The 14,816-nt window shown below is 53.9% G+C and overlaps 1 protein-coding gene across 1 annotated transcript; it reads right to left on the bottom strand.

Annotated features, from left to right (window-relative positions):
• Positions 1–4,311: 4,311 nt before the first annotated feature.
• LOC103699087 lies at positions 4,312–6,534 on the bottom strand. The gene has a single exon (XM_008781137.4). It carries the CDS (start codon positions 6,375–6,377, stop codon positions 4,587–4,589), a length of 1,791 nt encoding a protein of 596 aa, XP_008779359.2. The 5' UTR covers positions 6,378–6,534; the 3' UTR covers positions 4,312–4,586.
• Positions 6,535–14,816: the final 8,282 nt, after the last annotated feature.

Raw genomic sequence — 14,816 nt, 5'->3', positions numbered from 1 at the left:
CTGGCCATCAATGCATGCCATGTCAGCCCAGGTAACGACAAAACATGCTCTTATATATAAAGAGGTAGCCTAGGGGATCTTAGGTATCCAAGAACACACATACAATATTGTTGCTGGTGGTCCAAACCGAGAACGATTGGCACAGCGGTGTGAACAGGGTTCCCTTTGAGTTGTTTTGGTTGCGCTCCGCCCTCCGCCGTGAAACCTGCAAGCAAGCCTCGCACCACCACCGGGGTAGTGGGGGCCCTCCGACGATCAAGTCAGAGGAGATTGAAGGAGAAGGAGAAGGAGAAGGTCGCAGGTGAGATGATACTCTGGAAGATATATCTTACCCTCCCCCTTCCCCCCCAGCCTCATATATATCAGGCTGGGGGGTTTTTCCGGGGATTCGTCATCGTGTGGCACGATGGGGCTGCCGCTGACATGGCCGTTACAGGGCGTCGTGGGGCAGCGCTGGGTACAGCCATGGCAGGGCATAGTGGAGCTCCGCTTTGTACAGCTGTTACAGGGGATCGTGGGGCAGCGCCGGATACGGCCGTTGCAGGGAGTAGTGGAGCAGGGGGCCGTGGCGTGCCTCAGAGGAACAGTCTGTTGTTGTCGAGAGATTGCCGACTCGGGGTCGGATTGCTGGATCAAGGGGCAGCCGACTCGGGGTCGGGCTGCGGAGCTGAAGATATCCGACCCGAGGTCGGATCGCTGGATCAAGGGGCAGCCGACTCGGGGTCGGGCTGCGGAGCTGAAGATATCCGACCCGAGGTCGGATTGCTGGATCAAGGGGCAGCCGACTCGGGGTCGGGCTGCGGAGCTGAAGATATCCGACTCGAGGTCGGATTGCTGGATCAAGGGGCAGCCGACTTGGGGTCGGGCTGCGGAGCTGAAGATATCCGACTCGAGGTCGGATTGCTGGATCAAGGGGCAGCCGTAGTTTTTCTGGGCGCGCGTGCCGGTCACGTGGGACATGGTGGCTAAGTTCCCCCGTAACAAATATTATTCATAGAAAACTATTCTTTGTTGAAGCTTTCTCCTTTCTATCTTGTTGCCAGTCTATTCTGACTTAGGCATCGAGAGTCTTCCGCTGGAAAACTCGTCTTCCCTGCCTCTGCCACTTCTGAGGCCGCCATCACCGTTGCCGACTTCGCTGTCCCCACCTTCACCAACATCGTCATTGTCATCGTCGAGGCCGGAGAAGTCCATTCCCAGGAAGAGCCGCTGAACTCGAGCTTGGCACTCCTTAAAGCCTTTGTCACATTTCCCTAGGTCTCCTCTTGGAACTTGTCCGAGGTGAGGTGCTCCTCGACCGCCTCCGCAACCTTTGCCTTGGTGCGCATGACCTGCTCCTTGGCCTTGGTGGCCCACTGCTCGGCCTTGTTGGTCCACTGCTTGGCCTCGTTGGCCCTCTACTCGACCTAAGCTAGCTTCGTAGAAAGCTTCATAGCCCTCTGCTCAGTAGCTTTGATGGCCTCCTCGGCCGAGGATAGTTGGGCCTCCTTTGTTTTCACTTGGGTCTGGGTAACTGAGACATGGGCTTTTGTCTCCATTCGCCTTCGCCCTCGCCTCGGCTAGACAAGCGTGCTCTCCGGTGGCCTCCCACTTCACCCCAAGCATTGAGCTACGCTTCTCGAGCATCATGACCATCTCATGTGCACAGCTGATCTTATGGGCATGCTAAAAAGAAGAATAAGGGTCAGTAGTCGAAGTGAACAACTTAATGGAGGTCTCCAAGTCAGAAGCTTACCTAAATGACTATAGTGAAGACCTCATTGAAGAAGTTGTCGGTGCCATAGAAATGCATTACTTTGATGTCGACTGGGAGCCACATGGCTTGGACCAACTCCTTCGCCACCCCTGGGGTCGCTAGAGCTGAATTTGACTCTCAAATGGACCACCCAGGGGAGTAGATCCTGGAGGCGCAGGTTGGAGCTAAAGGGCTTTCTCAGGAGCAGACCAGCTTGGATCTGTCAAAGTCGAGGCACGGGGCCCCAAGGATGCTCGTGTGGAGCCATGGCAGCAATGCAGGGTCGGGTAAGGATGACCCCCTCCTAAGGGGCCGACCTGATTGGCTATGCAACCTCACCCTCAACGTCGAGCTCCACATTCTCTCCCCACGGTATGGGCACCTCAGGGAAGACTTTAGAACTGAGGCCTCGATGCCGACCTCAGTGGTAGCTCTCGCAGCAAGGGCCAAGGAGAACTCCCCTCTCGACCTTTCCACTTGGAGGCATCACCCTCGATGGCCACGGACGACCTCTTCTTTATGTTCATTCTTTGACGGATCAATGCGAGGTCAGTCTTCATAGCGATGAGAACTGCAAAATTGAGAAAAAGGTTCGATAGGAATGTGACGAGGTGAGGGTGTAGAAAAAAAACTTACGAGAAGCTTATCTTAGGGGTTGGCCGGGCTCAGATCGACGTTGATCAGCATCTCCTCGGATAACAACTCTTGCAGGGCAGGCATCTCAGATCAAGACTGGAGAAGCTTGTCCAAGGCTCTTTGATCGTCACCAGACAACCTCGGGGGCCGATTTATGTCTTTCCAAGGTGTCCACTATATGGTCTTATACCGCCATGGCTGCTCGGAGGAAACGAAGAAAAACCTTCCTTTCTATTCGTGGATAGAGGAGGGAGTACCTCAGAGCAACTGATGATCTTTTCAAGAAGAAAAGTATCACCAGCTGCTATCCCAAGGATGCCACTTCAGAGTGAAGCATCTTCGAAAGAGGAAAACCGAGACTTAGACATTCCAAAGGAAACAAAGAGAAAGGAAGCCAACTAAGACTTGCCAGGAGTTTCATACTAGTTGGGTCGAGACGAGGCTATAAGACTTCAACAGCTAGACAAAAAAGGGGTGAAGGGGGAGTTTCAACCCATCCCTCAGAGTCTTCTTGTACAGACTGAGCCGAGAAGGAGGAGCTTAGGTAACCCGGTCACTGGGACCGGCAAGCTCGAAGACGAACTTGGGAGGAATAAAATGCTGAGCTTGGACGAGATCCATCTCCAATTGTGTGAGGATAGACACCTCGTGGTCCGAGCCCAATTGGACCTCGGACTCAGCCGAAGGCGATGACTACCGATGCTAGAGAGAATGGCTCGGCAATCGACTTCCCTTAGAGGCGTTAACCTTACTGTCGCTCATGGTGGAAAAGATGAAGGACGAAGAGATGAGGAAGCAAGAAAGAAGACGAAGCAAAGTAGCTAAGCAGCCAAGAAGCGGAAACCCACCGAAAATGGAGAAGCATGGAGAATGTGAGTGCCGGAGGAATGGAGATTCGCCGGAGCAATACTTGGGAGCCGAAGCACTTGAGCGTGCAAGTGGAGTGAATGAAGCAAGAAATATAAGCTGAATGAAGGGGCCACCCTTATAGAGGTGCGGACGATCTTGATTGAAGTGTCGATCCGGCTACCCGATAGATTGAGCCACGTGTTAGCTTGAGGTAGGCGCAAGCGGTTCACCAAATCGTTGCATTAATGGCACCTGGGAGTCACCCCGCAATGATAAATCTGCGGGATAGCCTCGCAATGATGGCATCCTGGGATGGCTTGGATCCATTGACGCTTCTGGTTGACTGGCCAACACATTTATTGCCATTGACAAAAGTCTCCCCTTGATCAAGGTAACGACTCGACTTTTGTTGCCCGAATTAGAATGCGATTTGGCCTCGAAAGTAGAGAAAACGTGATGGAAGAAATATTGGACACCTCAACCTCGAGCCATACCAACCTCCTTGACCTTGGGCCTACCTAGGGTAAACGACTTGGGCATTGCTAAGGAGTTAACCAGCCAAGGAGCCAATTGGCCGAGGAGAACAATTAACACGGGTCGACAAGAGTTGACAATCTCAACAACCGACAGCTCACAGTCTGCGCCTGCATTGAACGCTGCCCACATGGACTGACTCCCGCATCATATCCATACTACCGGCCGTTACTTGGGCATCAATGCATGCCACATCAGCCCAGATAACGACAAAACATGCTCCCTTTTATAAAGAGACAACTCGGAGAACCTCATGTATGCAAGAACGCACATGTAATATTATTTATAGAGAACTATCCTTTGTTAAAGTTTTCTCCCTTTTATACTGTTGCTACTCTATTCTAACTTAGTCATCGGAGGATTCCCACTGAAAACTCTCCGACAAGCGAATTTTTTGTAGGCAATTTTCAAAGAAAGCCACCTCCAGCACACCTCAGCCAGTCTGCTCAACTTGCCTGCAGCCGACCCTAGGGCCGTCTGAGCTGTGCTCCGACGTCAGTCCGGATTTAGTGATTAGAGGAAGTATCCATTTTTATCGTTATAATCAAGAATACATGTTTTAGATGCTCAAAAGATGTCTGTCCCTTCAAGCTTTCATCCCTATCTGCCCAATTTTATGTAGTTTCTCAGACATTGCTTTGGTCACGTAATTTTACAAAACCGCAAGAATCACAATTTGAAAGCTCACGCATCTATTGGAAATTCCAATGATGAATTCCAAGCTCTACATCTCCATTATTTTAAAGTAGGAATCATGACGTTGCTTAGAGACCTTCCACTTCCACACAAAGTCGAACAGATTGCCCTCAAATCCAGGCAACAGATGATTGATTCAGCCACTTGCTTTGATATCTCCATCAATGATAGCATGCCGCATCAGAACAATTTCCTTGACAAGATTCCGGTAGGTAAATGGCCGGACGGCAGCTCTCAAGAACAGCCCACTAGGTTTCTTGCTCTGGCTCGCCCCGATCTTCGGATCTTCATCCTCTTCGTTCTCTGACTCTTCATTGCGCTGCTCCTGATCCAAAACAGCAGTGCGCAGATCTCCATCTTTTATCCTCTCCGCCATTCGCCGCTCCTCCATCATCTGCCTCTCATATATTTCATCCGAAACCTCGATGCTTTTCTTCACGAAATTCTCCATTTCCTCCGAGCTCCTCATAGCCTTCTTCCACTTCTCGTTCCAATACTCGGCGCTCTCGTCTGGCTTAGTTGCCGCTTTCTCATTGTCCTCCTCTTCTCCAACATCGATCACTTCATCATCCACATCCTCCTCACCGACCTCCTCATCGTCCTCGCTCCAATCAGTGATCTGACTCTCGACCTGATCATCATTTTCGGACTCGCTATCATCGGGGGCATCGCAGCCCAGCTCCATCTCCTCGAGCTTGGCCTTCCACTCCTTGGTATATGGATGAAGGAGCTCCATGGGGTGGTTGGTCAGCAAAAACTCCAAGCACCTGGACTTCCCCTCGTCGCCGAGCTTCTGGTACGCCTTCACGACGTCGTCGACGTAGGCCTTGGGGCTTATCTTGACGATCTTGCAGAGCCCGCCGAAGTAGGAGCAGGTTTCGACCCGGCCATCCTCTGTCTTGAGCTCGCACGGGTATTCGTTCTCCGTGGTCGGGTCGAGCAGCGGGCCGAGCAGCTTGAGGAAATCGTCCTGGGGCTCGAACCGGCTCTGGTACACGGGGCGCTTGACGTAAATGATATCGGGCCGCATCCAGGCGGCGCACTGGGTGATCATGGCCCTCGTCTTATTGCCGAGCCGGGCCATGAGGCTCCACTTGTCGAGCCTCTCCTCCTTCCCGGCTTCCAGCGCCACCTCGCACACCAGCGTCCACTGCTGCCACGGGAGCTCGGTGGGCCGCCATTTCGGGTGGCGGACGAAGACCCAGTAGTACCGGAAGCCGATGCTGGCGTCGAGGGCGGCGAGGCGTTTGGAGAAGTCGGAGGACATCTCGAATTGCTCGATCTCTTCGAATTCTTCGTGGTCGCGGACCTCGCCGTAGATGGAGACGCGGTCGTCGGTGAAGCGACCGCGGATGGGGGGGCCGATGACGACGCCGCGCCAGGAGTAGGGGCCGTAGCGGCCGTACTTGTACCAGTCGTAGGGATGGCGGAGGTTGGGGTCGTCTTTCTGGAGGAAGCGGACGTAGCGGTCGTAGCCGAGGCCGATCATCTGGAGCTCGTCCTCGGTGAAGTGGTCGGCGTGGTTGGCGTTAGGGCGGTTGCGGCGGTAGAAGCGGTTCTCGGTGAGGCGGCGGAGCCGGCGGCGGGATTTTTCCTTGGCCTGTCGCCTGACCTCCGCGTTGCCCTCGATGCGGCCCGGGGAGGGGCCTCCGGGCTTTTTCTTGCTGCGGCCAGCGGAGACGGTGGTGGGAGCTGTGGTGACGGTGGGGTTCCTGGGGCGGCGGGAGAGGGGGAAGGGATGGCGGTAATGGTTTGGGCGGGAGATTGCTCGGATAGGGAATGGATTTGGGGTTGGCGTCTTGGGGCGGAGCGCGAGTGGGAGGGAGGAAGGGAGGAAGGGGCATATCTTCAGACCTGTCCACTGAGTTGGAAGTGGGGAGGGGGATTTGGTGGGTTTTGGGAGGACGAAGTCGAAAGCGGTGGACATGGGGGCACAGCTTTGGAGCTCAATGGATTGGGGTTGAGGAAATGGATGCTCAAAGGGTTCTACGACTGTTGAGCGGAGAAATTATACCCTAAACCAGATGGCGATGCACCACATGAATCGTGTGTCTTGGTTCCCATGCCCTATGCATCAGCGCTCGCCTTCAAGAGAAATTATTAGATGAACAATATAGACTAGAGGTGGGTATTGGGCCGGGCCATGGGATATAGACTAGAGGTGGGCATTGGGCCGGGCCGCCCATGGCCCGGCACGATATAGACTAGAGGTGGGCCGTGGGCATTGGGCCGGGCCGCCCATGGCCCGGCACGGCCCGCTTGCTATAGTAATGGGCCGTGCTAGGCATGGCTCATAAAAGGATGCCGGGCTGGGTTAAGGATTTCTGGCCCGCGGGCCGAGCCCGGCACGGCCCATAAGGGCCTGGGCTGGCACGATGCGTGGGCCAAGCACGGCACGGCCTGCGGACCAGAAATCCTTTCCTCAAAATACCCCTTAAATTAGCCATTTTATGGCTCTTGGGAGGGGCAAAATGGATAAAAAGCTACAAATAGCCGTTATGGGCCAAAAAAATAGCCGTTATGGGCCACCCATAACGGCTATTTTTTTTGGACAGGGCCCGTCTCGTGCCTGGCACGGCTCGTGCCGAGCCTGGCATGGCCCGCCACCCCACGGGCCTAGGGTCGTGTCGGGCTTAGCCTTTAGGTTAAGCGAGCCGTGCCAGGCACGACCTGTTTGGTCTGTGGCCCAATGGGCCTGGGCCGTGCCGGGCCCGGCAAGGCTCGATGCCCATATCTAATATAGACCATGAAACTGGGACGAAATTATCTCAAAGAAAACTATTTCATCCTAGGATGAAACTTGTTGGCGCTAAATTCTCAGCAAGGTTGGAGGATCGCTCGGCTTGCTCTGAGGCTAGTAAGAACCAAACTGAATGAGGTGATCAGGATGAAAAAGAACTTGTCGCCTTTGAGGATGATCTGCAAGAAATCTACTTGTGGACTCTCCGATATCTAAGGCCCCATTTGGGAGAGCTTTGAAGGGCTAAAAAATATTTTCTGCCTCTCCAAAAGCACTTTTAGATGAAATAAGAGTGTTTGGTAAAAATTTCGGAAAGCTATTTTAGTTTTTTCAAAATGCTAAAAATAATTTGTTTGGAAGAAGCTTCATTTTGGAGCTTTCTGAAAAAGTACTTTTAGGCCCAAAAAAGCACTGTAAATATAATATTATATTATATTATATCATAATACATTAATATGTTATATTAAATAATTTAATATTATATTAAATTATTATGCTATAATAGATAATATTATATTACTATATTATAATAATATTATATTACATTACAATAATATTATGCTATATCATATATTTATGTATTAATATATATTATATTTTATTATGCTCTCTTGTATAATATTATGCAATGTTCTAACTAAATTATTTATAAATTCAGAATCATTCAATTATTAAAATAAGCATAATTATGATCTAATTTTTAATTTAATAATTCCAAGTTTAAATCAGAATATCTTAATAGTGATTTATGTTTGATGAATTTCTTATTTTGTGTATCCAAATTTTTTTAGATTCTTGTTGACTAGTAATTATTGTTCCCTTAAGTACTCAGATTTTTTTATTTTTATTAACAATATTGTTTTTAACTGAATAAGAATGTGCCATGTGTCCCTTTCTTCCAGAGTACTTATATTTTATAAATAGGCGATTAGAGTTAGTTACTTTTATATCTAATTGTTGCTGGAAATTGGACCCGAGGGCCGCCGCGAAACCAGGGGAGGAGGAGCTCCGCTGCCGGGAGGGCGGACGGCGGTGCGCCGGCCGACTGCGTCCTCCGTGGGGATGAGAGAGCGGAGAAGAGTGCGTCCTGTCCTGTCCTGCAAAAAAGCCGGTGGCCGGGCTCTCCGGCGGCCCTCCGATGCTTAAGTCAGAGGGGGCCAATATGTGGAGAGAGCAAGGAAGAGATATGTGAAGAAAATAAAGAGAATATTGTGTTCAATTGTGTCTGTGCTGTCTTCTTCCTTTTTTCTTCCGGTCCCCTTCCTCTTTCCTCCCAGGTTCCCTTTTATAGAAGGGTATTATGTTACCTGGGAGGTGACAGGGGAATTTGTCTTCTTTTGTGATAATTGGGTACGATTTGGCCCATTAATGGCGTAGTGGAGAATAAGACCGAATCAGGCCGGAGTCAGGGAGTTGTCGTGGGTGACCAGACCCGTTGGAGTGGTTGAACCGTCGGCCGTAGTGGGCCTGGGGTTCGTAGACGGTAAGTGCATTTATTACCGAGTGAACCGGTGGTCAGGGAGAGCCATATGCTTTGATGGTTCAGCGATCCGGAGATCGTCTTGGGCCGTGTTCATTAAATGACTGAGTGCTCTGGAGACGAGTGGGTCTCGTGCATTAATGATAGATCGTGCCAAAATACCTGCGGAGATCTTGTGCCTTGACGGCTCAGAGATGGCGGCAGGTGGCAAGTTGTAGTGGAGTCGTGTAGATAGCCGTAAGATCTTTAAAAGGTTAGGCGGAGATCGAGTATTTGGTGAGGGCATCGGCTCGGCAAGGATACCGAGCCGAGCTGGTCGCCCAGCGGGGCGCCCTGTGGCGGGGTTGCTTCTAGTACTTCTGGTCGGCGCCCTTTGGGCGAGCGCCTTCTAACCGAGCGCCTCTACTTGGCGCTTTGGTTGGGCCTCTTCTGATCGGCGCTCTCTTAGCTGAGCACCCTTCTGTTCGGCGCCCTTTGGTCGAGCGCCTCTACTCGCCGGTATTTTCCTCTGGTCGGCGCTCTCTAATCGAGCGCCTTCCTGGTCGGCGCTCTTTCGCCGAGCGCCTTTCTGGTCGGCGCTCTTTGGCCGAGCGCCTCCGTGGCGGTGTGACTTGGGTTTTTCCCCCAACACTACCCCTCGACTTCCGAGTTCCAGCTGGCTACCAGCTGGAGCGCGGGAAGTAGCTTTAGTTGGGTCATTACGGATTCCAAAAATTTTAATTTATTGCGCGTTTTGAATTATCGGACGCTTCGAGGTGCCTTTAATAGGCGGCGTCCCTTCTTTCCCGAAAAGCCTCATTATTGGGACACCTTTTGCGAAGCGTCCTCGCGTCGTGGGCTCATGATGGGGCCGCACGATCCGATGGGGCGCTTCGGTGTTCGAAGCGCTAGCCCTAATTAAATGCGTCGTTCTGTCTTTTGGACCGACACGTGTTATCATCTAATCGGGACACAGCGTTTTCCTCGCTGATCCGGGCCGTTGGGGAGGTCTATATAAACTCTCCCCTGGCCTTCTATCCTCCTCTTATTGCTTTCTTCTTCCAGCTTTTCACAGTCCGAAGTTCTTTTTCTCCGGCGTCTTCCTCAGGTCCCCCTTTTCCTTAATCTCTTTTTCCCTCGCAATGGGTTCTATTCCCAGTGAAGTCGAGTCTACCATGAGTGTCCTGGAGGTCGAAATGACCGAAGAGTGGTTTTTCCCTCTTCACGGGTTCCGTTTGGAGCCCGCCAGGCGGGGGGATCGGGTAACCGATCCTCCGGTAGGCCGGATCAGAGTGTATCTAGAATCACTCTGGGCTGGCCTACGATTTCCTCTTCACGGCTTCGTGAATGAGTTGTTGACGGTATGCCAGCTGGTTCCAGCGCAACTCGCTCTGAATGCCTGGAGGACAGTGATCGGTTTCCTGTCACTGTGCTTACTGCACGGGACTCCGACCTCTGTCAACGTTTTCCGGCGACTTTTTATTTTTAAGTCGAATCCGGGAGACGGAGAGTGGCTCTATATTGCCCTTCGGGCGGGTAGGCCACTTTTTCATGGTGCCCCTTCGTCTATTCACGACTGGAAGAAGAAATTCTTCTTCCTAGGTTCTGAACGGACCTGGGGGTTTGACCCTAGGTGGGGGCCGGCCCAGCTCAGGTCTATCAACAAGCCCCCCCAGCTTTCTCCACGTGAGCAGGGGATCATCGACACCATCCGCGGCCTCAGGGACGGCATTTTGCTGAACGGCCTCATATGTGAGGACGCTCTAGTGAACGTGGGCCTGAGCTCGGCGCGTCCCCATGGTAAGGATAGTTACAGTGTCCTCTTCGTTTTATTACTGTTCTAATGTTCTAATCCTGCTCGCCCTTGCAGATATCGCAAAGATGGTGACCAAGAGCGAGGTCCTCTACGCCCGCTTCCAAAAGAGGGCGGCTGAGCTCTCAGGCGAGCCCACCGAGCCGAGAAAGAAGGCGAAAGTCTCGGCAACCCCAGCGACCCTGGCGACAGCGGTGGCCGAGGCGGGTCCTTCCCGCCCTGCACACTCCGAGGCGGGCCCTTTTCGCCCCGCGCACCCCGACGCTGGTCGGGGGGAGGGCGCGGATTCCAGGGGCACGGGCTCCCGGGGAGCTTCGATGGTGCTCCCATGCCCAGTGCCCTTGGCACAAGTTCCTGGTCGGCAGGATGCTTAAGTTGCCGACCAGGGGAGGAGTCCGGCGGGTCTCGCGCTTGCGCGCCCCGCTTCAGCGATGCGGCAGTTAGATCGGCCGCTTGTCCGACCCCAGCCTTCTAGCTCCGAGCCGGGGAGCAGTCAGGGAGCCTCGGGGTCGGCTCCATCCAGGTCAGCCGATGCTGACCTTCCGGGCCCATCAGGCTCGGGGGAGCGGGTGCCCCTTGCACCCGTTTGGTCGGTATACGAGGGTGATTCAGCCCTCGACAACCCTCGAGTGGCGCGCGAAGTGTTTCGGGTCGCCCCTGAGGCTGCTCCTGCTGCTGCCGAGGCTGCTGAAGAGGTCCCGACCGCCGAGCCAGCCGCTCCCGACACTGCTGGAGCCGAAGTAGTCGAGCTCGAGCCTTGAATGTAATTTTTGTTGTTTTGTTAAGTCGGGATGGTCCCCACACTTGTAAGGGCCGAGCCCGAATCTTTGTACTTGGCCTACGGGCCTTCTTTTGAAATGAATATATGTTTTTGGAAACTCGTCTGTTGTAGACTGAAGTTTCTCTACTCGGATCCATTTTAGGTTCCAAGGATATGGGCTCTATGGCCTCAACTCCGTCCGCCACAGGGTTCGGGTTTAGGTTCGGCTTGCCGAGCTCCATTGCTCGGTCCTTCGACCAGAGGTATAGCAACGCTTATGCCCAAGGGATTTGGGCTCGGAGAGTCTTTTCGAGCCTAGTCCAGAATTCGACCAAGCCCTAGGGTGGTCATTAGGACTCGAACTTCAGCGAAGTTAGTGAACTTCGAGCCTCGCGTTGTCGGGGCGGACCGGATTTTTTTTTTTTCAACGAATGGGTCGAATGCTCGTCGGCTCATGATGGGGATTCAACAGACTTGGTTTATACCAAGTTTGTTGGTATCGTGAGCGTTTTCACGCCGAGGCGACTAAAGATATTCCTCTGCTCGGACTCCGTTCTTTGAGGACGTCGGCGGAGGAAAATCCAAGAATAGGTAGGATAATGTAAAAACATTAAATAAATGGGTACCTAGTATCGCGGTTGTTTTTTCGCCGAGGCGACTGAAGACGCTCTGCTCGGGGTCCGTTCTTTGAGGACGTCGGCAGAGAAATCCAAGAATAGGTAAGATAATGTAAAATCATTAAATAAATGGATACCTGGTACCGCGGTTGTTTTTTCGCCGAGGCGACTGAAGACGCTCTGCTCGAGGTCCGTTCTTTGAGGACGTCGGCAGAGAAATCCAAGAATAGGTAAGATAATATAAAAACATTAAATAAATGGATACCTGGTACCGCGGTTGTTTTTTCGCCGAGGCGACTGAAGACGCTCTGCTCGGGGTCCGTTCTTTGAGGACGTCGGCAGAGAAATCCAAAAATAGGTAAGATAATGTAAAAACATTAAATAAATGGATACCTGGTACCGCGAGCGTTCTCGCGCCGAGGCGACTGAAGACGCTCCTCTGCTCGGACTCCGTTCTTTGAGGACGTCGGCAGAGATTCAGTGATGGAGAACGAGCCGAGCTCGTTGGCTGAAGCCGATGGAGAACGAGCCGAGCTCGTCTGGTCAGTGAAGACCGCACCCCAACGTATCGGGGCATCCCGACGAATCGGGGCATCTCGACGTCTCGAGGCAACCCGGCCGAGGTCGGGGTAGGAGAACGAGCCGAGCTCGTTGGCCGATGGAGCACGAGCCGAGCTCGTTGGTGGAAGTCGATGGAGAACGAGCCGAGCTCGTCTGGTCACTAAAGACCGCAACTCGACGTCTCGAGGCTTCCCGACGAATCGGGGCATCCCGACGTCTCGGGGCATCCCAGCCGAGGTCGGGGTAGGAGAACGAGCCGAGCTCGTTGGCCGATGGAGCACGAGCCGAGCTCGTCGGTGGAAGTCGATGGAGAACGAGCCGAGCTCGTCTGGTCACTAAAGATCGCAACTCGACGTCTCGAGGCTTCCCGACGAATCGGGGCATCCCGACGTCTCGGGGCATCCCGACCGAGGTCGGGGTAGGAGAACGAGCCGAGCTCGTTGGCCGATGGAGCACGAGCCGAGCTCATCGGTGGAAGTCGATGGAGAACGAGCCGAGCTCGTCTGGTCACTAAAGACCGCAACTCGACGTCTCGAGGCTTCCCGACGAATCGGGGCATCCCGGCCGAGGTCGGGGTAGAAGAACGAGCCGAGCTCGTTGGCCGATGGAGCACGAGCCGAGCTCGTCGGTGGAAGTCGATGGAGAACGAGCCGAGCTCGTCTGGTCACTAAAGACCGCAACTCGACGTCTCGAGGCTTCCCGACGAATCGGGGCATCCCGACGTCTCGGGGCATCCCGGCCGAGGTCGGGGTAGGAGAATGAGCCGAGCTCGTTGGCCGATGGAGCACGAGCCGAGCTCGTCGGTGGAAGTCGATGGAGAACGAGCCGAGCTCGTCTGGTCACTAAAGACCGCAACTCGACGTCTCGAGCATCCCTATAACCGGGGCATCCCGACGTCTCGGGGCATCCCGACGGATCGGGGCATCTCGACGTCTCGAGGCATCCCGACCGTGGTCGGGGTAGGAGAACGAGCCGAGCTCCTTTAGTTGATGGAGAACGAGCCGAGCTCGTTGGTGGAAGTCGATGGAGAACGAGCCGAGCTCGTCTGGTCAATAAAGACCGCACCTCGACGTCTCGAGGCTTTCCGACGAATCGGGGCATCCCGACGTCTCGGGGCATCCCGGCCGAGGTCGGGGTAGAAGAACGAGCCGAGCTCGTTGGCCGATGGAGCACGAGCCGAGCTCGTCGGTGGAAGTCGATGGAGAACGGGCCGAGCTCGTCTGGTCACTAAAGACCGCAACTCGACGTCTCGAGGCTTCCCGACGAATCGGGGCATCCCGATGTCTTGGGGCATCCCGGCCGAGGTCGGGATAGGAGAACGAGCCGAGCTCGTTGGCCGATGGAGCACGAGCCGAGCTCGTCGGTGGAAGTCGATGGAGAACGATCCGAGCTCGTCTGGTCACTAAAGACCGCAACTCGACGTCTCGAGCATCCCTATAACCGGGGCATCCCGACGTCTCGGGGCATCCCGACGGATCGGGGCATCTCGACGTCTCGAGGCATCCCGACCGTGGTCGGGGTAGGAGAACGAGCCGAGCTCATTTAGTTGATGGAGAACGAGCCGAGCTCGTTTAGTTGATGGAGAACGAGCCGAGCTCGTTGGTGGAAGTCGATGGAGAACGAGCCGAGCTCGTCTGGTCAATAAAGACCGCACCTCGACGTCTCGAGGCTTCCCGACAAATCGGGGCATCCCGACGTCTCGGGGCATCCCGGCCGAGGTCGGGGTAGGAGAACGAGCCGAGCTCGTTGGCCGATGGAGCACGAGCCGAGCTCGTCGGTGAAAGTCGATGGAGAACGAGCCGAGCTCGTCTGGTCAATAAAGACCGCATCTCGACGTCTCGAGCATCCCTATAACCGGGGCATCCCGACGTCTCGGGGCATCCCGACGGATCGGGGCATCTCGACGTCTCGAGGCATCCCGACCGTGGTCGGGGTAGGAGAACGAGCCGAGCTCGTTTAGTTGATGGAGAACGAGCCGAGCTCGTTGGTGGAAGTCGATGGAGAATGAGCCGAGCTCGTCTGGTCAATAAAGACCGCACCTCGACGTCTCGAGGCTTCCCGATGTATCGGGGCATCCCGTTGTAACAGGGCATCCCAATATATTGGGGCATCCTGACGTCTCAGGGTAGGAGAACGAGCCGAGCTCGTTGGTCGATGGAGAACGAGCCGAGCTCGTTGGCCGATGGAGAGCGCATCACGAACTCACGAACATCTTCAGGGAGTCCACGTAGATACTCCATCATCCCGAGACATCGGGGCATCCCAACCGTGGTCAGGGGAGGAGAAATAAACCTGACACCATGGGGTAATCAGGAGAATTGGTGAGCTTGAAATAAACACGCAGACCATCATAAAACAAAATTCACAAAATGAAATTTATAGTTGAATATTGAGGGACCCCTTGGGGTTCTATTGG

The sequence above is a fragment of the Phoenix dactylifera genome, unplaced genomic scaffold (genome assembly GCF_009389715.1).
Source record: "Phoenix dactylifera cultivar Barhee BC4 unplaced genomic scaffold, palm_55x_up_171113_PBpolish2nd_filt_p 000089F, whole genome shotgun sequence".
Taxonomy (NCBI): domain Eukaryota; kingdom Viridiplantae; phylum Streptophyta; class Magnoliopsida; order Arecales; family Arecaceae; genus Phoenix; species Phoenix dactylifera.
Note: the sequence above shows the minus strand (reverse complement) of the source record. Positions and strands in the feature narration are given on the sequence as shown.

Bases quoted from the DNA above. Each gene is read 5' to 3' on its own strand.
- LOC103699087 (XM_008781137.4), bottom strand. From the start codon at position 6,377: ATGTCCACCGCTTTCGACTTCGTCCTCCCAAAACCCACCAAATCCCCC.